This window comes from Dipodomys spectabilis, unplaced genomic scaffold, assembly GCF_019054845.1.
Source record: "Dipodomys spectabilis isolate Male_0828 unplaced genomic scaffold, ASM1905484v1 ptg000067l, whole genome shotgun sequence".
Lineage (NCBI taxonomy): Eukaryota > Metazoa > Chordata > Mammalia > Rodentia > Heteromyidae > Dipodomys > Dipodomys spectabilis.
In genome coordinates this window covers 1,532,606-1,556,647 of record NW_024870744.1, presented here as the reverse complement: position 1 = coordinate 1,556,647, position 24,042 = coordinate 1,532,606, and the positions used below count along the sequence as shown (strand labels likewise).

Here is a 24,042-nt window from a genome sequence, read left to right as displayed (position 1 = left end):
GGGCATGGTGGCCAGTCCCTGTCATCTAAGCTATATTGGGAAGCCTGAACTAGACAGATCACAGTTCAGGAATGGAGACCCTATCTCAAAATTAACCAGCAATATAGCTCAGCAGTAGTGCACCTATCCACCAAGTTCAAGAGATCAAATGCTAGTACTGCAAACAACAACATCCACCACAACCAAGCATGTTAAGCCACAGCCTAAAAGCAGTAGGTTGCTCTGGATGAGAGTGAGGGCCAACAGTCTCAGCGCCTTCCTGGTAGAAGTGAAAGCATTCAGGGCCTGGCTGCGCTGTGCTCTTGTGCTGTCTCCAGAGGTCAAGGCCGGGACTCCCTGTTTGAAGTACTTTATTCTAGGGTCTGCGGAGAGTCACTTCAGTGTGGCAAAGGCAAAGGCGAACTTCCAATCTGGGAGGAAGAGGACTGTGCCTCTGCGGGCAGGCTGTCAGCCTCACCACGCAGCCCTTTCCTCCTGTATGGGGTTGCACTGCCACCAAAGGAACACCATGGCTTTCAGACTCATCACTATAATCATGGTGTACAGCACACATTCAACATGTGTTGACCTGAAGCAAGTTCATGGAACTTTCCATGTGAAGAATGCTGATATTTTCCAGTCAATCCCATTTTTGTTCCACTAAAAATACTGGACACGACCCACTGAATGGATCCCATCACACACTAGGGAGCTGGCCAGCATTTGGGACAACACTGCCTTGGGGACACTGCTGGCTGTGGCCTTGGAATGACTGGGGTCTGCATTCTGGGTAGCAGAGGCACTAGGTCTGCACAAGGGGGCAGACACAGAGCCCCCACTGCAGTGGATGCTGTGATACTCTGTGCTAACAGAGGCACGTGGCCAGAGCTGGGATGGAGGAGACTCAGGAGCACCTGAAGGTGGGCAGGGCCCTGGGCAGAAGGAGGAATGGCCTCTTCAGCTGACCTTGGGCAGTGGACCGAGGCCAGTGGAACTGGAGCAAGACAGGAGGGGCAGAGCAGATAGTTGGCCAGGAGCTGAGGTTTATGTTTATAATCCCAGCTAGGTGGGAGACAGAGACAGAAGAATTGTACTTTGAGTCTAAAAGTGGGGTTGTGAATTCAGTGACATGCAGGTGTAGCATCAGGCCAGCAGTGGGGATGGTAAGGCTCTGGATTCTTCCTCCCTGAGCTTTCCCTACTTGTGTTGGGAGGCTGCTGGAGGTGAGAGGGGGTCTGATGAGGGAAAGCCACACAGAGGCAGGCATGCCCCCGGCTGCTCTGCCTCCTGGAGCTGAGCCACCCTCTTTCTCCTAGTTCTTCAAGCTTCGATTCCTCTGATACCTCTGGCTTGCTTGGAGCCCATATGCAAGCACTCTGGCCTTCAGGAGGAGGTGTAATTTCACCCCAGTTTAGAAATGTGGCAATAAAGGCCTTCACCCTCTGTGGCAGGGCCAGTGCTAGATCAGTACTTGGCTAGTCTCTGGACCAGGACTCTCACTGCTGCCCATGCTGACTGAAGTACTTGTGACTTACCGCAGGCTTCCGTCCTTCCTTGAGCAGCGTTTTCCTTCTCAGAGGCCCCTCCATGGTGGGCACGGCTGCCGAGCTCCCCAGGGTACAGGGGCATGGGCCTGTGGGGCTGTGGGGAGACTGCTGGTTAGATGTGGCTCTGGAAGGGCTGAGGTCAACATAATGTTGGGGATGTGTCCCCAGGTGCCCCATCGATGATCACCAAGGCCACAGGAGAGCAGGAGAGGCTTCCCACAGCTGAGAGCTTCCATCTCACTTGTCTTTGTAAGGGAGGCAAAGCCCTGGATTTCGTAACGGAGTTTTCTATCATCTGGTGCTTAGTCCTGGCTCCTATCAGCCCTGTCTGTCCCTGAGGAATATGAAGCCACTCCTGATGTTGGCAGGTTTGGAGGATGAAGAAAAGGCAGAGTGGGTGGGAGGAACAGGGATCCTACACAATGGTTCTCTCTGCGCCCTTCCCTCTGCCTTCCTCTTTCTCTCTTGAGATCAGGTACCACCTTAGGTGCTAAAGTCCAAGTGCGTGGCCAGCCCAGCACTAGGCTGCTGTGTCTGCCCTCTGCACATCCCACAGGGGCCTTGTCCACTGTGCCTTTCCCCAAGCCTGCCAGTGAACACCTCCACTCATCACCGGCCCCTGCCAGCCACCTGGGCATTTTCTTCTCTTATGCCCAGTCAATTCCGAGGCTGTACTGACTGCAGGTCCCAACCATGGCTGTACATCCTTCACCTCAGGCCTCAGCATCTTCTTCCACATGACTGCCCAGGGTGCTTGTTGTCCCTGCTTCCACTTCCGCTTCCTCCTGTGCCCCCCAGCCGGATGGAGCTCTCCCCACCACCTTCCCAGCCTCGTCTCCCACCCCCCTCCTGTCTCATTTCTTACAACACAGCCCTTCCTCCCCTCCCAGGATCACAGCTCACAACCTCGTGCTTGCTCTGTCATTTTTCAGTCTTGTTTGCCCGTATATATGCCCTTCCTCTCCCAGAATGCCCCACTGCTGCATGGGACAAACAGTGCACCTGGGACTAGCAAAAGCACGATGGAAACAGGCCGAGTTTTTCTCCTTCAGGTGCATCTAGCGGAGGGCTTCATCCCAGCAAACCACCCAAAGCTATCTGTTGAACAAATCAATGAATGAGTAAATAAATACCTGTAGACACAGCTCCGGGTTCTGGGAGAATTCCGAACCGGAACTCGCCAGTTGGGGCCCAGCGTGGCATACAGACGTCCCCTGCTTCAGAGGAAAAGGGAGAACTTTAGCAAGAGCCTGGAAAGAGCAGATACTCCTGAAGGTGCAAGAGCATCTCTGACTGCGTGGTCCTCCCCCCACCCTCCTCCTCTCCAGGCTCCTCACTCCTGCTGCAAGCATGTCAAGGACAGCTTGGAGCACCTGGCCTGTGAACACACCCTTTGGTGCCTCCATCCTGCAAAGTCCTTTTTATTGATTGTTCAGTGGCTTTTCAGTTACCCAATGGGAAACTAAGCTGGTCAATGCTACCCAGCCTGTTCAGTCCACTGTAAGTCCACATTAAAAGCACACAGAATTGCGGGCAGTTTTGCACATTGGACTAGAACAAGTGCAGCTCCCCTGTTACCCTGTCCACTGATTCCTGTGTTGTTCCGCCTGCTCCTCTAGACAGATTCCTTTGCTGGTTCCAGCTGTCCTTGCAAACTGGATCTGCAACTTGTTGCATTTGAAAGCCTGGACTCTAGGGCCTCCTTGCGGGCTCCGTGTGTCTTTTCTCTTCCTATACTTCAGCCTGGGCCTTCCTAGGGCAGTGTGTTGCTTGCTGTTCCACTTCCTTGAGGGGAGGTGCTCTCGCCCGTATCCCTTCCCATCTTAGAAGACTCACTTCCTGTGTCCATTGCTGCACCAGCAAGAGGCTGTTATGCGCCCTTTCTTTGCACTCTAGGCAGCTGGCAATGTGATTGGCTGTGTAAAGTCAGACAAGGTCCTAACTTCCTTTCCAAATGTTCCCTTTGTCATCTATGACCAGCCTTAGGTTGCTGCCTGTTGCCCAGGCCGCTGGCCCCTAGTGGTGGCATGAGGACATTCTCACTCACTGCAGCAGGGGCACTGTTGTATCACTGGGCCAAGGGCTTCTGCCCTCCAACCAGGTCGGAACTGTTCCTGATGACCATCTCAGGCTCACTGTGCAGGCGTCCAAGTCCATGACTGGTGGGAGACCTGCCATAGCTTGTGCTGATGCCACAGGTCCTCAACATAACAGGTCTCATGATGCTCACAGGCTGACCCTGCTCTCCCTTAAGCTCTGGCACAGATGAAGAGACCCTGCTGGTGTGTTCAACTCCTGACCTACCTGCTGGACTGCAGTATGTAAGCATGGCTGTCCTGAGCCCCAGGCGCCTGATAAACAGAGGGAGCACTCAGACTTTGCAGACACCTCCCCCCTCCCCATCCCCCTTCCCTCTGGGCTGGGCAGTGCTACTGGGCCAGGGCAGGCAGGCAGCCTCCAGGCGTCATCTCTTTTCCAATCACTGCAAGCAAGGTCTGGCAATGAAGCTTTCTGTGGTCTTATGTGTTGTGGCTTTGTCTACTGTTCAGGCATTGTGCTATCTTCTCCTCCTCTGATCCAGACTCCCATTCTGAGATACAGCTGTCTCGGCTCAGAGACGGAGCCTCCCCACTACTTCTTCTTCTGGGCCTCGCTCCATGCTGCTCCAAGACATGGGGTGGAGGCCGGTGTGCCATGGCCACTTGTTCCTCCCACAAGGCAGAAGAGTGTTGCCATCTTCTTCTCTTCTGCTCTCCCCTGCTCAGCAGCTCCTTGTTGTCAGCTGGTAGAAGTGATGTATGTTCACAGAGAGCTTGAAACCTGCATCTACCAACTGCTCTGGCTTGGGAAGCAATCGTTCTATAGGCCTTCCCAGAGCCGTGAGGAGCCCAACAGGTAGAGATTTGACCTGATTTGTCAGGACATTTGGCCCGATGGAAGAGCTACTGGGGGTGAGTGCTCACTCTCTGCAGCTTTGTTCAAGCACCATTACCTTCCCCTACAAGGGAGTATAGAAGCTCAGCAATGTGAAGCTATTTGACCAGTGCAGGAGCCTCAAAAACCAGAGTTAGAACTCAGTTCTGTTCAACTCTATATCCTAATACCTCATTGCACCTAATACCTTTGGATGCAGCACTTTCCTGGCCCTGTATGCTCAGAGTGTGTACCTCTGCACCACTACTGTGTGTGTGTATATTGGGGGGGGGGCTTTTCTTCAGCTTAGGGGCTGGGCATTGGCAGTGTCTGTGAGTTTAATGGCCACAAAGTTCCTAGATTGCAGATGTCCTGGAGTGGGGCACCTCCCAGACCCCTGGCCCTTGATTTCCTCACCAAGTCCTCCTGGGGGGCTAAGGCAACACAGAACTTAAGAGCTGCTGCCCCCCAGTCTGCTATTAGAGATGGAGATGCAAGTGCTCACACAGAAGGCCTGTTTCCTACTGCGTGTGGGCTGCTCTGGCTGTCCCACACTGTGTGGGAACCTGCTCTCCTCTGAGAGGATCTACCATGGAAAAATTTGGAATATCTGAGTAGACAGTGGCATCTGGTAAACCCCAGAAATCATGGGCTTTCTCAGGAGGATCCCTAGTGGAGCCACAGATCGCCTTCTTAATGCCATTTTAGAAGCATGTGACTGGACACATATCCTCAGAAGGCTAAGTACTCCTCTCCAGGATGGATTGGTGGGTGAGGCCAGCAGACAAGGGGCTCATGAGAAGTTTGCTCTGGGAAAGATGCAGGCTGCTAACCAGGTAAAACACCTCGTCCCACAGAGTTGGCAAGATGACAGTGACAATGACCATGATGATGACGTATGACCAGAGGCTGATGATGATGGTGTCAGTGGTGACGACAGTGGTAGTGGAGGTGATGGTGATGGGTGCTAGGCACTGTGCTCAGCAGAATTCCTTCTCTGTCTCCATTGATCATAGGGTGCTTACCGTCCCTGCCACCTAGTTAACAACTGAAGCTGGAAGTGGTGGAGTCACTTGCCCAAGGCCACAGCACCGGGAGGAGGAAGCATGAGTGGGGCTGTACAGTAAAAGCAGTCACAGCCTCATGAGCATTTAGGCTAGCCTAGCTGAGGTATCACTTCCCAAGCATTCATCAGGTTTAGAGGTATCTTGGGGTTTAAATTTCATAGAGCCCTTAATATTATTATTGCTGGTGTAGTGTGTGTGTGGGGGGAAGAGGAGTGAAGTCTTACATCACAGTTACACTGAGGCCTCTTAGCTGAGGCAAGGCTCACCACCCTGTCCTCCTGCATCTAGTTCACAGAGCCCTGTGAAGGTGCACCTGTGGACAGGCCATGGGGTGCTGTTCATCAAAATTGCTCACTATACCAGAAAACCCTAGTCACTTCCTGGTGACTCTCCCTTCTCTGCATGTAAAAATCATCACCTTCCGATCTCTGGGACAACCCTTCCTGCAGTACCTTTTCAACTATGTTTTGCCTGTCTCCACTCTTCCCAAGGCTGATTAGACAGGACAACACGCAAACCCAAGGTAGATTTTTTTTTTCTTTAGCAATGAAGATCTAGTTCAGAGGCTGGACTAGACAAGTTCAGAGGCTTAGTGGCTGGGTGAACCCATACATTCTCCTCTCTGCCTACTGAGAAGTTCAGAAATCTGGTCTGCAGTTGGAAAGGGGGGGCGGCGTATAGCAGGTGCACAGCGGGAAGGACTGGCACAGATGGAAGAAAATACTGCCATTTCTAGGAACGGCTCTTGGGTGAGGATATAGACATTGGACAGAAAAACAGAGGTTTCTCAGCTCCTATGAAGCAGCAGCCAGCTGGCAGGGACTTGCCTTGACTGTCTCAGCCTAGGACAGGGTTAAGCACAAGACCTACTCTTCTTTCAGAGAATTCTGCCCAAGAGTCTTTCTTGCCAGCTAAGGGAGTAAAGGAAGAGATGGAGTCTTTGGGAGATACTATAACCAAAGTTTGGGAGGTCATCCAACTGAGCTGTTTTGCTCAACCCAGGTACAAGGACAGACCCAGGCAAAACAGACTTCTGGCACGCTGGTGAGCTATGAGAGCTTGGGACTCCTGGCTGCAGCCATATGTGTGTTGGGGGATAGGGGAAGTTCTCTGTGAGTCACCCTGAGCCTCTTCACTCACAGCCCATCTGCTAAGACCAACAGTTAGCCTCCTACAGGCCTCACTGGACCTCCCTCACCCCATGCGCCTGTAGCTCACGTCACTCTTTATAGAGCGTCCTCCTGTAGGACGTCTTTCTAGTTCATCCAGCAGCATCAATTGCCACTTGGGGAGGTTTCTCTTCCTGCTCAGCCTTCACTCCTGCATGGCTTTCTTGCTGGTGATATGTACCATCTGATAGGAACTTTACTTTCTGTGCCGAACCTGAGGCTTGAACTCAGGGCCTGAGCACTGCCCTTGAGCTTTTTTTTGCTCAAGCCTAGCACTTGATCACTTGAACCACAGCTCTACTTCCAGCTTTTTTTGGCAGTTAATTGGAGATAAGAGTCATGCAATTTCCTGCCTAGGGTGGCTTCAAACCACAGTCTTCAGATCTCAGCCTCCTGAGTAGCTAGGATTGCAGGTGTGAGACTCAGGCAGTGGCTGACAGGAACTCTTAAAATCCCACACTAGTCCCTCTACAAAGCAACTCCTTCCAGGTCCCAAGTGTTCACCATGTGGGTCCCCATCACACAGCTAAGGAATGAAAGCTCAGGGGTTAGAGGGGGTCATCAGAAGTGGTGGCCCCGGCCTCAGGCCCTTGGCACTGCCAGCCATGTATTTCACTACACAGTTATCCTAGGAACTCAACATGTCATGCAAACACAAATCCTGCAGGGGGTACTCCTGAGTTTTGAGCACTCCTGGGCTACCTCTCTAGTCCCAGCACTTGACTCAGGGCTCACAGCCTCCTCAGATATCTGGACCCCCATGAGGGCTCACCAGGCTATTTCCCACAGAACGCCTTTGGGCCTCCATTAGCTTCCTCCAGAAGCCACCTCTGAGCCAGCAGCCAAACCAGGTTAACCTGTTAGAACCACTGCAATCAGCAAGACTGCACCAGGGCTCCCAGGGCTCTGTGCATGGCATCCTGAAGGCTCTATGAGCTTACCAGTTCCTTCTTTCAAGGAAGGCAGATGACCCCTCTACTGCACAGAGGGCTGGGCAATGTCCCTTCTCTCATCTCTCTCTCACTGGAGGGGCTTCTGCTGGCTGTGGGGTCCCTCAAGGGTTTCTCCCTCCTAGTCTGCCCATCATGACCCATGTCTATATAAGAAGACCTCCACAGGGCTGGCAATGTCAAAATGGGGAAGATGGATGGCTCAGATATTTGTAATAAACTCTTACACACTTTCATATTTTGTTTCTTAAAAATCAATCACTAATCATTTCTGACGATGTCTTTTTTTTTTTCCCCCCCACTCATGGGCTTGAGCTCTGGGCCTGGGCACTGACCCTGAGCTCTTCAGCTCAAGGTGAGTGCTCTACCATTTGAGCCACAATGCCACTCCAATTTTCTGGTGGTTTATTGGAGATAAGAGTCTCATGGACTTTCTTGCCTAGGCTGGCTTTGAACTGTGATCCTCAGATCTCAGCCTCCTGAGTAGCTAGGATTACAGGTGTGAGCCACTGGTGCCCAGCTTGATGATATCTTCTTTAGGAAACTTAAATGCTAATTCTTTTTCTGAGGCGAAAAGAAGGATTAACCCATTGTGGAAAACCTAAGACAACACAGGGACAGGGGAGTCTCAAGAATCCTCCAAGGCAGAGATAATCAAGATGAATGACCTGTGTGGTCATCCCTATACTGATGTTCATCTCTACAATCCATTTTGTTCCTTTTGAAAAACAAACCTACTTTAAGATATTTTGATCCTTAAGCTTATTTTTATGTTCTCGGTGCCAACACTTGGCTTTTAAACCAAGCACAAAGCAGCCGGATACTTCCCCCTCTGGACCTGGCTGAACTCCTTTCCCCTGTGTGCCTCCAGAGCCTCCAGAGATTGGCTGAGCCCTGCCCAGCATCAGTCCCCAGCCCTGTCTCCAGTTCGCTAAGCACATACTGAAAATACCTTTCAGAACTGCCTCTCTCCCCTCATTGGGAGAGTGCATGTGTTGAGGAGCTGTCTTCTACCTTCCTCCCCGTAGGCCAGGGCTGTCTGGTAGGAACCCTTACCCCACTCCCTAGTGACAATGGCCCAGGCCCAGGCTTCCCCCATGATCTGGGGCCTAAGGACAGATGGGTCCCTTTAGGGAGGCCTGGGAACTTAGAAATGACCAACTAATATCTCCCTGGCCTGGATGCCACCATTTTCCATTCCCACAGACCCTGACATTGTCAGGCTGACATCATGCCCCCTCACCCCACAATGCAGCAAGAACGAGTAGTGAGGGTGCTCTTGTAGCTGTCCACCTCAAGGACATACTAGATATGTGTGGCCTGGACTCTGGCCAGTGTCAAGGACTATCTTTAGGCCCCTGGGTGGACATATCCCTGTTAAGACACAGGGAAGATAATCTCCTAAGTCAGCTAAATGACCCCACCCTCGGCCGGACACTGGCAGCTCTGCTGCCCATCATGGTGATATTACCAGGGATTCAGACCTGTATGCGGTATGTAGTCACTGGTCTACAGTCTCCCTGCCCTTTACGGTGCAATCTGACTTCATTTCTCTGCCTGGTCTGGGCTAAGCTTCTTACAAGGGCTGGGGGCTTTGAGGGACTAGGGGGCTAGGGAGCTGGTCAAAGGTCATAGTTCAAGTTTCAGAGCTGAGAGCAGAGGGCTATCCCCTTCCTCTTCCAGTAGCCAGCCTCCTCCTCTCCCTCTCCATCTGGAGTGGGTCCAGCCCTCCTAGCACCTCAGTTCCAAGTCCGCCACATCTGGTCAAGTTAGGTAGAAAGATGCAGAGGAAACTGCGGTCTTGCAGTGTCTGTGAGGGACAAATGGTGGGGTCTCTGGGTATGGAGGCTTTTTCTGGGCAGATGCTGGCCTCTGGGCCCTGACAGGCTGATATCTAGGAACCAACTCTTCTAAAGAGCAGGAACATGTGGCCTGGGAGCCCTGCAAGGGCTAGGGGGATCCAGTAGGACTGAGCACTTGGGAGTAGAGGAGAGTCAGGCAACAACCTGACAGCGACTGAGCTAAAGGGACAGTGCAACATGGAACAAGGAGGCTCACCTACAAGGGAATGACCTCAAATGCTCCTGTGGACTGTGGGAGAGCCTGGAACATCTGCATGCTTTCCAGGAAGAAGGTTCTCTGGAGGACAGGAGCAGAGGCTGGTATGAGGGAGAAACAGGAAGTGGTAGCTGGGCCACTGGGGACAGAGGCTAGGGACAGCTGGCACTCAGATTGTCAGGCCTCTTTGGAGGGGACATCAGAGCCCACTGGCATCTTCTTTCATATACATACACACACACACACACACACACACACACACACACACACACACACACACACACATATGTATGTCTTTTATTGTAGAAATACTGAACAGAGGGGTTATAGTTACATGAGTAGGGTGATGAGTATGTTTCCTATCAAGCATTGTTACCTCCTCCTTTTTCTCTTGCCATCCCTTCCTTCCCTACCTACCCAACTCTTCCCTTCCCCCCCCCGCACCCCCCCCACACACCCCCCCCCCCGCCCACTAGCATCTTCTGAAGCAAGTGGCCTCCTGCTATCCTCAGTAGGAAGGGGTGCCTAAGACAAAGACAACAAGATGTCTTCCCTGGAGGGCAGTTCAAGGACTGCTGGAGAAGAGCTGTGCTGTGTGGATGAGCCAGCAATGAAGGGGGGAGGAGGGAGGACAATGCTTAGAGGACATCCTATCCCTAAGGCACCTGTAATGGACATACGATGGAGAGTGAAGAGTGATCAAGAAGCTTACAGCATTCAGGAACTGCATTCAGCACTGTCACTCTGGAACAAGGAAGGCGTCTACCCCTTTCCTCCCTAATAGTGCTACTCTCATTGTGACACTTAGGGAAGCATGCAGCCTCCACCCTTAGCAGCTAGCAGGCAGTCTGGCAGGGAGTAGTTCTTAATAAACAGCTAGTACATGAGTCAATGGATAAATGAGTGGATGAAGGAAGGAATCTATGACAGGATGAATGAATGGACACAGACAAGGCCAGGTGTGATTGCTATTCTTGAGCTCGGCCCTAGGCCTGTTTCCAGTCTGATGTCCTCTCATTGGTCTATGGCCAGGAGGGATGCTGGCTGGTATAGTCCTCTTCTCCCAGAAGTTCCCTGACCAGGATTGAGTTCCAGAGTCTGCTCCTTGATCATGTCAGCTTTTTTCTTCTACTGCTGGGTGGCCAAGAGCTGGAGTGACTGGGCCACTTTGCCTGAACTTCCAAATGGGAGCATTGCAAATGTTCCTCAGGCGTTCCCAGGGAAGGACAGAGAGCAAGCCTCAGAGCACTCAGAGCCTTACCCTGACAGAAAGAATGCCATGGGCCAGCCCCAAAGTCACCACCAGCTCTCTGGCCAAGGCATGGGGTGGTAAAGAGGAAGGCTTGATGGGAGGAAGATGTGGGTTTGGGTCAGCTCTGCTCCTGCCAGATCATTCTGTATATATCCGCCCCCCCCCCATAGGTGCATGAGTGTACTTGTGTAAGTATAAGCATGTGAAGAGTATTTAGTGTGTGTGCATGTGTAAGTGTAAGAGGGTAATGAAGATGAGGCAGGCAAGTCACCTGACCTCTGGGAGCCCTGCTCTCCCCATGTACCAACAGGACAATCTGCATGGCTGCTGCAGAGGAATGCTGAGTGTGCAGAGTCCAAGCAAGGCAGAAGATGGTGCCTGGCACACAGGGGACATTCAGTACCTTAAAGGTACATATGATCCCCCCAACCCCTGGTAATTTTATGATTATGGAGATGGGGGACAGAAGCTTTAGTGTAATGGGAGTCGGTGTCTGTGTGTGCACAAGTGCATGTATGTGTTGTGTGCTATACATGAACATATACATATGCATGTATAAAACAATTGTCCACACACGAGCATGATACACATACATAAGTGACACACATGCATGAGGGGATGTAAATATAAGTGTGTAAAAGTGTCCAGTGTGTGCATGTGTGTTTGCATGTGTAAGAGTGTAATTCATGTATAGCTGAGTACTGTTGTGTGTACAACTGAGAGTATGTATATACAAAAGCTGTATAGCTGAGTGTGCATGTGTGCTGAGGAAATGTAACTGGGTGTGCGTGTGAAAGGTATGCAAGTGAAAGTGTATAGGTATTTATGAGTTGCATGTATGTGTATGTGTGCGTATAATGTGCATGCATTACAGGTAGCTCTGGTTATAGTTGTGAGTGTACATGCATATGTAAGAATGTCAGGTTTCTGTGCGTATACATGTGTGCATGTATAATGAATATGTATCTGAGTGAGCAGGTATCTACATGTGTATGTATGAGAATGTGCAGACAGCTATCAACATGCATGTGTGGGAAAGTGTGTGTGGGTGGTCATATCTTAGGTCTTACTAGGTGCTATCTCATTCCTAGGCTGGAAGCCATTTGTTGCTGTGTGGCTGCAACACTCTTGGATCCCACCAGATGGAGCCATGTGCCTGTATCAAATAGACAGTGATTCTCAGGCTTCCAGTGTAAAGAACCCACAAACCCACACTTTAGACCCTGTCTGCTTCTGCAGCTGGGCTGGACAAAGTGCTCCTGGGTAGATCCTGCACCAGAGGGGTTGTGAGACTGCTCAGAGCACAGGGGCATAGAACCCCCCTGCCATCCTGCTCCTGCCCTGTGACCAGGAGCCAAGGGCCACTCTACTGAGCTTGTGTCCAGCTCCCTAGGACCTCCCGTGGGAGAGAGGCCATGCTGAGGCCACACTCACCTTTCCAGCCCTGAAGACATCTCTTCACTAAATTCTGAGCTCTCACTACTGCCTGGAAAAGGAACACAGATCAGTGAGCGCAGTGGCCGTGCACAGAGCGGCCTGTTCTCCTGTGCTACCAGGCCCCTAAGCTCACAGCTTCTGAGCCTGTAAACAACGTGAGTGGAGGTTTTTGCTGCTATTTCTGACTTTGATCCTAGTCCTGCTCTACCCAGGCACATCTTGAACCCTGGGCTGCTGAGATGCCCTGCTTCCCTCGGCTATCCCAAACCTCTATGAGAGGAGATTTCTTCCTAACACCGAAGCATCCATGTACCACAACTCTGTTCTCTGATCTTGGGGGTTCCCTGAACCTCGGGAGAAAGCACCAAGGCTGAGCAGTAGGAAGGGGTAGGGGTAGAGCCCTAACCCCATGAATCAGCCTGAGCAATGGTCTCACCAGTGGGTGATGGAATAGCCTAGCTCCAATCAGGGCACACACACACACACAAAGCCATTTTCTCACTCAGGGCTTCCACCCCAGTTTGCTGACTTGAGGAGCCAGAACCAAACAATCTGATCTTGCCTGGATGCTGGACAGCACAGCAACTGACTTGCTTTCTGTCTCAGAAACAGCAGTCTAGATTTAGTGCATCCAGTTTCTAGGATGTCCAATAGCTACGTTGTGCTTAACAGAGCATTCTTGGGTCCACACTGCCCAGAGTACACTCCTCAGGACCCAGGTCTCATCGCTCCTGCCAAGAAGGGGTCCATGAGCAAAGGCTGTGGGACTCTGCAAGCTGGAGGACTGCAGTGGCTGTGAGCAAAGCCAAATCTCAGGGAAGAAGCCTGCTTTCCTTCAGCCTCTCCCCAGCACAAGAGCCCAGAGCTCTGCTTGGAATACACACTTATCAGAAATGCACTGTCCCAAGCTGTCCTACCCCTCTGCCTGCATCCAAACAGGACACTCTCCCCTGAGCATGCAAGGGGCTTGCTTGTCTCACACTTGCTGGGATAGCTGCTCCCTGGGCTTATACTGCCTATGACCTCTCAGACTGTCTTCATTTCAGCAGGACACCCACTGAGTCTTCCTATTGCCTGTTCCCTCAAGCCCCTGGTCCCCTACCCCACAATCCTCACCAGAACAAACTCCCAGCAGGGTAACTATCTGCCCCACCTCTTGGAGCTCTGGGAGAGCTCCCTGCTAAGGAAAGCAAACAGACACACAGACATACAGAGTACAGCAGCATAGGCACGTTGAAAGCCAAAGGCCATCACAGGACACTGGTCTGAGGGAGTGAAGACAGGGGGATGCCCTGCTCTCAGAGGCACTGCTGGGAACCAGACCTGTGAGCAGAGATCAATGCTAGCCTCAACCCTAATACAGGTGACTCCCAGCTCAGCCTCTGCGGCACAAGTCCTATCCTTCCCATGGACACAGCACCGTTTCCGCTTATGCTCAAGGTCCCTTTTGCACTGTCCCTCCCGTCGCTTCTCAGTGGAAGGACAAGTACACAGGTAAGAACAGTGGCCCACCCCACACTTTCCCCGAGTGGCTGCCTTGCTTTGCTCTGCAGGTCCTTGGCCCTGTGACTCCCTCTGGGGCCCAAGTGCCACTCTGAGAGTTGAGCCAGACTCAAGCATGAGTCTATCTGCCTGCCACACTTGGGGACACTGAAGGAACGCGGGCAACCTGGTTCTCTTTGTAGCCCAGCAGGTCAGGAAGTGGAGGCTTGCCCAGCTCCAGGGTATTCTACTTGGTGGTGGAGAGGGGCCACTGGGCGCAGCACAGTGACAAAGACAGACATGGAGCGCACACTGGGCCGGCGGCCCCCGCCTGTGGTGTGCAGGCTGGAGACGCTTACCTAGGGAGAGTCCATTGGTGACAGCAGAGGAGGAGGTGAGGGTGAGGCCCCTGCGGGGGCTGCGGGACTCTAGGACACTGTCGTCCAGAAGGTGCCTGGCTTTCTCCGATGGGAATGTCGCACTTTTACTTTCAACTACACTCAACTGACACATCATACTGGAAAATGGAGAGGAAAAGAGAAGGCAAAGCTCCTTATCTCACAAGTATCAGTGGCCGCAACTGCCCTGGGAGCTGGGGCCAGAGGTCAGCTGCAGGAAAAAGGCCTACCCAGAGCCATGAGCTGCCCAGCCTCTGCCTCTCTCTGGGCGTGACCTTGGGCAAGTCGCATCCTTCTCCTGAGCCTCTGTTTCTCCATCTTCCACTGGGGACTGATGCTGCTGGCTTTGCCTGTCTCCCGGGATGAAGATGAGGCCGTGAGTGATGGGGCAGCAAAAGGGAGGGGCAGCGAGCTGGGCACAATGGCTGTTCTGGAGTCACCTGCATCTGGTCTGCATCCTGGTTCCAACGCCTCCTCAATCTCACAAAGGGGTCACCTGTGAGCCTCATGGGGCCCATGCTTACAGTGTGCGTAGTAATAGCAGCTGCCTCAGAGGCCTGTGTGGCTCTGGCTGAGACTGCACCCCACAGACATGAGGCGTCTTGGGGAGTAGGTGGAGGAAGCACTTGAAGACAAAGAAAGCAACTCTGACCTCTTTCAGCCTTGGGGCTCCTCTGAGGCGAGCCTGGGAGGCTGGCAGTTGTGGCCTCAGTGGTAGATGGAAGCAGGCAGAAAGGAGGAGGAAAGATGGGGAGGAAGGCAGGCATAAGGAAAGGGGTGGGGAGATGGATTTCTCTTTGGGAGCCTGTGCCAACCCAATGCCTGGAGCATGTGGGCATGGCCACCCCCAGCCATGCTGAGGACCTGTGTCCCCGGCTGTGGGCTCTGTGGGCTCCACAGAGCAGGTGAGCTGGTAGCAGCTGCACTTCTCTGTGGGCAGATGCCAAGAGACCTCTCAAAGCTGCCTGGACACAGTCTCTGGTGTCCACAGGACTCCGGTTCCCCACAACTGGCTGCTAACCAAGCTTCAGTGTATTCTCTGGAACCTCTGTTGGGCCCCCTGCCCTTGCTTTCCCATGCCCTTCCTCCACTAGCCACTGAGCCAATGGCATACGGTCTGTGCTGCCAGCTGCCTATCTGCTCTTTCTGAACCAGGCCCTAACTTGGGAGAAAACTCCCAAGAGGGACACCAAGAGCCCAAAGAAAGAGGTAGGAGAACTTCCCAGGATCCTGCCAGCCCATCCCCACGGAGGTCAGGCAGATGCCTGGATGTGGGGGGTGGGGAGCACTGGGGCTCAGTCACCTACTTGTTGCCCAGGCTGTGGCTCTTTCTGTGTCTGGGGACTGGTGGTGTGGGAAGGCTGCCAGCCACAGATGCATCAGGACAGGTGGGCCTCCGGCGGAACCTGGCTGAGCTGGAACTTGCGGAGGGGCCTGTGAACACAAGAGGAGAGCGATGACAGGAGTCACAGGAGTAGGCATATGGAGAAGGGAGTTGAGGGGAGGGGAGGCTCAGGCGGGACAAGGTTCCCACAAGCCACATATATTTCTACATGTCCAGTACTGACCCCTTCCTCCTATGCTGACAGGCCACCATCAAGGTGGCCTGCACTGCTCAGGCCCACTTCCTGGTGGTGTCTCAAGAATAGGATGTGACAGGCCAATCCATAGGGATCCAGAGAGGCATGCCCCCAAAGCAAAGGTTCTGCTTTCTGAAGAGGTCTATGGCTGGTATGGAGTGGGGCAAGTAGACCCTGCTCCATGGCTCCAGGGCTTCCATGTTGGTATCAGCTTGAGGCTCTGATTCTTGCCAAATCTGTATCAGAACTATGTGGAGGGAGAAGGTCATCCCCGGTGGCTCTGACTGTGAGGTCACAGGGGTTCTGCACAGGCCCTGCACCAACCCCTCACCCCAAGGCACCCCTGGGAAGACCCTCTGCTCTATATGCCAGGACACAAGCAGCTGTGACCTGAAGGCAGCAGTTCTCACCACGGCTCTGCTCCAGAGAGGATAAGAAGAATGAAAACCATCCTGCTTTGTTTTGGTTTCACACTACTGCAGAGCAGAAGCCAGAGGGTGGAACCGCCTTGTTTATCAGCAGCCCTGAGAGCAGATTACAGTCCCTGCCTGAGTCACTCAGCTCCCACCCTGTGTGCAGAACGTGTGCTCTGAAGGTCAGCTGCACTGAGCCTCCTCCTGTGGTCTCAAGTGGAGGGCCAGGGGCCCTGGGGGTGGACCAGAAATGATGGTAATGGTTAGGATTTGATGCTGTACAAGAGGCACTGCATCCTCGGTGGACCCATTTTTATAAGATGAGAAAGTGGGGCTTATAGACCTACTATGTGCTAGAGGTAAGACCTGAACCTAGGCCTCATGGGGATATCCAGAGCCAAGACACTGGATAGCACACCAGGAAGGGAACAGAAAGACCAGGTGTGAGGGGCCTGTGGAGCAGGAGGCCTTTCCTCCAGGAAATCTGGAATGGGTCAGACCCACTCTGCCCTTGAGCGAGGGAAAAGGAAGGAGACTAGGCTCCACCCACACCACTGTGTGCAGGCTCTTGCAAACACTGCCTAGCCCAACCTCACAGCCTCTAGTGTGGTTATCATGATTAAGGGAGCCCCCTGCAGGGCCACGTGGGTGGAGGGGACTGCAGGGTGGCACTCACTCTCACCTGACTCCGGCACTGCTTCCCTTTCTGAGATCTCCCAAACCCTTAAGACTCATTTTGGTGCCTTCCATCCAACACTGGATTCTCTCTGCAGAACTAAGCCTGGATGCACCCCTCTCCTTTCTGCTGTGAGACGTGGGAGGCAGGCCTGGCCTCAGATGCCCCCTGGACATGCTGTGGAGTATTTGCAGGGGCCCAGTGGAAGAGCTGAGCCTCTGGAGCTGCTGCTGCTCTCCCTGCTCTGGGTCTTTGCCACTCCTCCCCTGCATTGCTGACCAGCAGCCTGGGACTGACGAGGAAGCAGAAGAATTTCCATTCAGCTGGGACCCAGATTTGGGGGGTGGGGGAGCTATGTGCCAGTAAGTGACACCCTTTGCTACTGAAAGGCCTTACGTTCCTGCTCTGCCAAGTCTGGGGGCGGGGCGGGGGGTGGGTGGCATGTGACGGTGCCAGAGACACGTGTCTTCTAGGGCCGTTTTTTGAACTAGGAGGCTGGCAGGCTGGTTTAGTGTCCTCTGGTAGGGGCAGGGGCAGGGGCAGGGAGCAGGCAGTGAAGAGTGGAGGCTCTGGTCTTCTTAGCAGAGTACAGGCGTTATAGCCTTGGCCTGATATGGCAGGGACAAATGGAAAAACTGACCATGTGGCTTGACTATCTCAGAGGATTGCTCTATTTTTCCTCAGCATAATTTTTCCATGAATAATCTTTAAAGCTCTTCAAGTGGCTGTTTCTTTAGCAGTTTTATTGGAACATATGAGAATTGACGGTCTCTGTGGAGAACGAGATACTATGTTGAAAAAAAAAATCTGGTTTTCATTATGAGAACCCAACACACTGCCCAACAGACCACTCATTGATTGGAAGAGAAAAAACTCGGAGCCTTCAAATAACAGCCTTGGAGTAGTCAGGATGCAGGACGATGAGCAGCGACAGTGAGGGACACTATCTGGAGGAAGACAGGCCTGGGTTCTCAACTACATCTGTACTGGACAAGCCACTCACTCCAAGTCCCAAGTCTACACCTGTAAAACAGGAATGGGGATCCTGCCCTTGTCGCCTCCCTGTGGGGGGTCAATAACATTTGCATCTTCTCTGCCACAAATGTTTCCTGGGTCCTGACCTCAGGGCTGTCTCTTGTCTAGGCATCGGAGCTGCAACCTGGATTAGAAAGATAATGTCCTGGCCAGGTGTGGTGGGTAAGTCAGGTTATGTGGGAGGTAGAAATCAGGAGAACTAAGTTTGAGGTTCGTCTGGACAAAAAAGTTAATGAGACTCTATCTCAACCAATGGCTGAGAGAGGCGAGGTGTGTCTGCCATCCTGGCTACAGGGAAAGCATAAAAATATCCAACATGAAGAGGGCTGGTGAATTGGTTTAAGAGGTAGAGCGCTGAGGCCCTGAGTTCAACTACCAGTATTGGGCCCTCCCCCAACCCCCAAAAGAAAAAGATATGATATCCTGCCTTCATGGGATTAATGTTTGGGCAGGGAGTAACCATGTAATTTCACCCAGAAGAAAAGCTTGCTTTTCTAGGAAAAAAAAATCATCATCAATATAGCAAGTGTACCAACTACACCAATAGTGTGACAACACCAATAATGAGAACTACTGGAATCATGGCAAACACTTTATCCACTGGACCTTATTTAAGCGCGTCATAACATGCCATGTGGGTTCTGTTGTTATGTCAAGTTTATGATGTGGAACCTGCGGTGCAGAGGGCTCAGGAACTTGTGCAATGAGTAGAAGCCCAGAGCACAAAGGATTTGGGGACCTAGAGGAAGGATGGGGGAAGGCTTCTGGGGCCCCAAAGCCTTGGCTGTTGCAAGAGCTCTGGTGTGAGCCTGTTCCAGCTCCGAGGCGACAGAGGCCAGAGCCCCCGAGGACCTAGAGTTTCTTGAGGCGAAGGCCATCACATGAGTGATGACTCAGCTTCGAACCCTAGGTGGCTTTTTCTGGTTGAGAACAACCAGAGGAGACTCAGGCCATGGGCTGTGGTAGAGAAGGTGGGTAGGTGTCTAGGAAGCTGGCCAAGCAGGTATGCAGAGGACAGTGCATTCATGGTGCCAGTTAGGGAAAAGTCCGGTGTGGAGGCATGTCGTTCAGAGCTTCCCAGAAGTAGCCAGGGAACCTTGTTCCCATGGACTTCCTACCCAGAACTTCAACCCTGGGCCAGGGCTAGTGACTTCAGCAGGCTCCAATAGGCACAAGTCTCATACATTGCAAATTAACAGGAGGCAGCTGTGGCAGAGGGGAAAGTACTCAACTCGGAGTCACAAGACTTGAGTTCTAGTCCTGCCTCTGCCCTGGGCTTACATGCAACTTCTCCTGGGTGCATGTTTCTTCATTGCAGGAGCAGCCACCAGTGTATCAGCATAGCCTCTGGTACACAAGATGGTCAGCTTCCTCGTTCTTGGCTTTCTGCTTCCCTTTCAGAGTCTTCTGTTTGTGGGCTGGGGGCTCAAGCCCTCTTGGTCTGCCAGAGTTGTCAAGTCCTGTGGAACCCCTTCTCTAGCCCCTGCTTCTCAGTGGGGCCTGGCTGATCATTGCTATGTTCACATGCATTGTGAGTCTCACACACGCAGCTGTCACGGTCCTGCCTTGAGAGCCAGGTGTGTGTCTCACACACCATAGGCAGGTTTATTTCTCAAGAAGGCCTGGGTTCATTTCTTTCTGAAAAATAGTGTCCAATCATTCATCTAGGCTGAGGTTGCCAAGTGCTCTGGCTCCCCTGGAGCCAGAAGGTACAGACTCCAAGACCACAGGGAGCAGGAGGAGAGGTTGCCAGGGGGCCACTGCAGGATAGTGGAGTTGGACAAAAGGGGTTGAGTCTTGGCTCCTCTGCTTGACCTTGATTTGACTGGCTTCCTAGTCCAACTTCCCCTCACCCATTCTGAACACCGAAAAGTCCCCAGACAGAAGAGCTTACAGAGAGGGAACAGCCGCTACTTCTTGCCCATCAGCTGCTCTCTTCTTCAACAAGCAGAGCGGTAGTGGAGGGGGTTGTCTATTGTGGGCCAATCATGGGCTTAGACTCTTAGTGCCTCCCTTAGGCCTAAAGATGCCAAGATGGCTGCAGCCAGAGGACAGGGTGGTCACAGGAGAATGGGCTCTGATCTCAAGTTCGCCAGGATCAAACCAGGAGTACTCAGATTGAACCAACTGTCCAGGTTCCCACAGCTCAGAGGTACAGTTGTTAGGTGCTAAGGTCTACTGTGGGCTGAGATGGCTCCTGGGAATAAAGCTGGCATGTCATTAAGGGATGGAAGGGCTCCAAGCAAGAAGCCGCTGGTGAGCAGTTCACTGTAAGGAGTTGTGAAAGGGCCTCAGAGCTCCTGGAGTGTATTAGCACCTGCCTAGGCTGGACTTGTAGTCTCTCTGGAACAAGTGAGAGTAACCCGAAGAGGAAGCATAGCATCATTGATGGCCACCTGGAAGGCCATGCACCCACTGCTGTGAGTGCCCTACCAGGACTGAGGGCAGAGGCCCTGCTCTCCTGACCTCTTGCCATAAGCAGTCAGGCTGAAGCATTCCACTGGGAAAGGTGAGACTTTATGTAGATCAGGCTTGGAGTCTGATTCCTATACTATCTAGCATGTGGGAGCAGTGGGGACTGTGTGTGACTCAAAGTTAAGGAAAAGTTGGGACGTGCTCCGGTTGTCATCCGGGGCAGGTGCTGACTTGCTCTGCACAGGTGTGCAGAACAACAGGGACAGAGCCCAAAGTGCCCTGGCCCATTTCCCAGGCAGGTGTTGGGCACTGAGTGAACATATGGGCAGTGTTTAAGGCTGGTGCTGGGCAGAATCTGTGTTCAATACAACACAGGAATGAGGATGCAGGTGGTGAGCCTGCTTCCTCCATGGGAATTGGCTGAGGTGGTCCACAAAGTCAGCGTCTCTGTCCATTGAGAGGCAGGGTCTCTATCCTCTCTCTTTGGACCCAAGCAGGCCTCTGTGGGACCCAGTGGCCGCTGGTGCCTAACTCTGGAGACTGGCTCACAGAGATGCTTCCATGTGACTCCTTCCCTGCCCTCCAGCGACATCACTCTGGAGGAGAGCAGCTGCCATGCAGGAGCCCGATGCCTTCAGAGTGTTGTCCTATGAGGAAAGTCAGGCCGCAGGGAAAGGCCACAGGTATATATGTTCTGCCATCACCGTAGGCCCAGCCACAACCAGCAGCAAGAGTAGACATGTGAGTAAAGATACCTTCAGGGGACTCTAGCCCTGGCCCCATCTGATCTTCTGACATACAGAATGGCTGTGTGTCACAAACTGGTGTGTTGTTCCCTGGCACCAATGGTGAGCACCTGAGCTGGAGCTAGAATGTGACCCTTGAACTCCCTGTGCAATGTCCTGGTACTGCCTCATAGCCTCCCACATGCAATGCTTGGGAGCCAGAAGCCGACCCTCAGGAGAAACAGTGCATGCAGGCCCTGAGCACAGGATTTCTGATATCACCTCAAGGGGCCTCCCCCAGCAGCCCTGTGGTGTGAGCCTGCATGCCACATTCCTGTTCCCAGAGAAATTGGGACTCAGAAGGATCAAACCAACTGTCTACTATTCCACAGCTCAGATACTGTAGCTGGGCTCTAACTTAGGTCTGCCTGACCCCAGAGCAGGGTCCTTGCCACCCAGCAAGAAAACAGAAACAGAAAGTGAGTCATATAGCAGTCCCGGAGATGTGAGTGCAAAGAGTTAAGGCTGAGGTTGAGCTTTTCTGGACTTGAGTGCTGCCCAGGAGTCTCCAGAGGAAACCTGTCCATTGAGAAGCCATGGAGGCGGGGTCAGTCAATCTGGAAATGTCTTTACCAGCTCCAAGGCACACACAAACGTTGCCCTCCCTGGGGGTCAACATTCTGTATGATTTTTTTTCTTGTCAGGAAAATATTAGTTCATTTGTACAAACTAAATGTTACATGCAGGGGAGAAATGAAAACGTGGCATTCTTGCACTCGTTTCTCCACAGACCCAGGAATGAGAAGGTTTCTCCATTTCCTTTCTCACAATGTGCCTGTGGAAGGCAGAACTGCCTATATGGCCACTTCCCAAGAGTGCAAAGTTGTTGGGGGAGCGGGGGGGCGGGGGGGGTGGAGATACCAGGGAAACAGCACAACTCAGGAACCACTTCTGAGGTTGGGGAGGCATTCAAGATCACGGCTGCTATCACTCACTGCAGGCCAAGGTCTCCCAGTCCTTGAACTGGTTAGGGAAGGCTCAGAGGCCCACCCACCCTGAGCCATCTTGGTTGTCTTACATTGGCCTCCTTGTGGCTCCAAACTTGCACGTTCTAGCCCTCCTGGCTTTGCTGCAGTGTCCCCAGCTGAGGCATGGGTGTCTGTCTTGTTCCTGATAGGCACTTGGCTCAGAGCAAGGGAGTGGCCTATGCAGGCCTGGGTAGCATGAGTGAACAAAGAAGTACATCTTGGAACATTTTCCTCGGCAGGTGTAGGGGTGTGTGACTACTAGAAAGAGCCCTAAGCTGGAGCCAAACACCCACACCACCCCCCTCCCACCCCCAGGGGCTGAGGGAATCTGCGTTCTTCCCATTCCTGGGACTGTAAGAGGAATATTCCTGGCCCTGAGTCTGTTCAGGTTCTTGCCACGCGGCTCAGTTTAACAGCCAGGCCCAGAAAGGCTTCCCTGGAGCTGGCTCTTGGGCCCTGCCCTCTTGGGACCCCCTGGCTGCCCCAGCAGCAGCTGGCTGTCAGGGAAGCTGGGGTCATTGATCACATGGGAGTCTCCCGGACACTCCCCAGCCTTCACATCCTGCTTCCGTGGCTGAGGCCAGGGATATGGAAAGCTAGTGGAAAACACTCCTGTGCACGGGACTCACTCCTCATGCAGAAACTGCTGGCCTCAGCACTTCTCCGGAAGGCTGTGCGGAGTCAGCAGCTGGCTCGTGCTAGACCTGCCTCCAAGGATAGGTGCCCATGGGGCCCAGTGAGGAGCTCCCAGCTGGGGCTAAGGGGAGAGCAGCTGACCATGGGCACTGACCCAGAGCATGCTGGGTTCTAGGAATTCCACACTAGGTCAGTCCCTCACGGGGGGCTTTTACTCTGGTGGGGAAGACAGATGTGGAGCAAAGGAATACACGGCTGGCTGGCTTGGGAGACAGGCCCATCCAGAAGAGGGGGCTGCGGAGAGCTGCCTGCAGAAAGGTATGATACAAGGGTCAGCAAACCTCTGACAGCCCAGTCAGGAACTAGTTTTAGGCACTGCAGGCCATAAGATCTTTGTTCTCATTACTCAACTCTGTCACTGCTGTGTGAAAAAGAAAAAACAAAACCAAACAAAACAACAACATCAAAACAAAACAAAACAAAAAAACCACAGACAAAAATGTCAGCCACGTGGCCACGTTTCCCTCTACAGAGAATCAGGATGAGCCAGATTTGGCCAGAGCTTACGTCCCTGTGAGCAGAGGCTGGCCTGTCCAGGAGTGAGGTGAGGGTTGGGAAAGGTTTCCCTGAGGCAGTGGCATTTAACTAAATGCTGAATGATTCAGTGACAGCAGCATAACATTGACAACCATTGATGATGACGCAGTGAGCATGCTCAGTGCCAGGCTTCGGCTGCTTTATACATATGACCTTAGTAAGTTCCCATAGCAGCCCTGTGAGGGATTTGGGTGCTGTACCCGCTTTACAAGTGTATAGTGCAGAACCGAGCATTGTGGAGGAATACGTCCACTGGGGGAGGGTTTTAGAACAAGAACAGAGATGGGAAGGTGGAGACAGTGCCAGGGGCTTTCCCTCAGTCACCCCTGCTTCAGCAAAGGAGGGAATGGGTTCCAAAAGAGACTGCAAAGACTTTTTAATACTTGGCTTGGGGGAACCCTGTGAAAATCAGGCTCTGGGCAGTACCATGATAACCTGGTGCTAAGTTGTAGACAACAGGATCTTTGGAGGCTCTGAGATTTCCTTCTGCCAAGTCTGGGTGCCAGGTCAGGGTGCATTTCACAGGTCAGAAAAAGTGAGAATGGAAAGACACAGAAGCTAGAAGCCTACCCTGGAGGTGGGCAGAGGACCCTTGCAAGAAGGATGGCAGGAGGCTTTGTGGGCTCTGGGGTCCTAGTCCACTGGGACCTGTCCTCAGCTGGAATGTATATGGGTGGTTTGAGCA

At 52.7% G+C, this 24,042-nt stretch overlaps 1 protein-coding gene across 3 annotated transcripts in view; it reads right to left on the bottom strand.

Moving 5' to 3' along the window:
- Positions 1-24,042, bottom strand: part of Ralgps1 (Ral GEF with PH domain and SH3 binding motif 1) — a 242,208-nt gene that overhangs the window by 11,264 nt on the left and 206,902 nt on the right. Inside the window, exons 12-16 of one of the 3 annotated variants that reach the window (XM_042680986.1) lie at positions 15,560-15,686; positions 14,214-14,371; positions 12,370-12,421; positions 2,660-2,743; positions 1,515-1,620 (exon numbers count right to left, since the gene is read on the bottom strand). In XM_042680986.1, the coding sequence (XP_042536920.1) occupies positions 1,515-1,620; positions 2,660-2,743; positions 12,370-12,421; positions 14,214-14,371; positions 15,560-15,686 (527 nt within the window). Of the gene's footprint in view, positions 1-1,514; positions 1,621-2,659; positions 2,744-12,369; positions 12,422-14,213; positions 14,372-15,559; positions 15,687-24,042 lie in introns of those variants that run through there. The other 2 variants (XM_042680987.1, XM_042680988.1) reach the window with 2 other exon arrangements.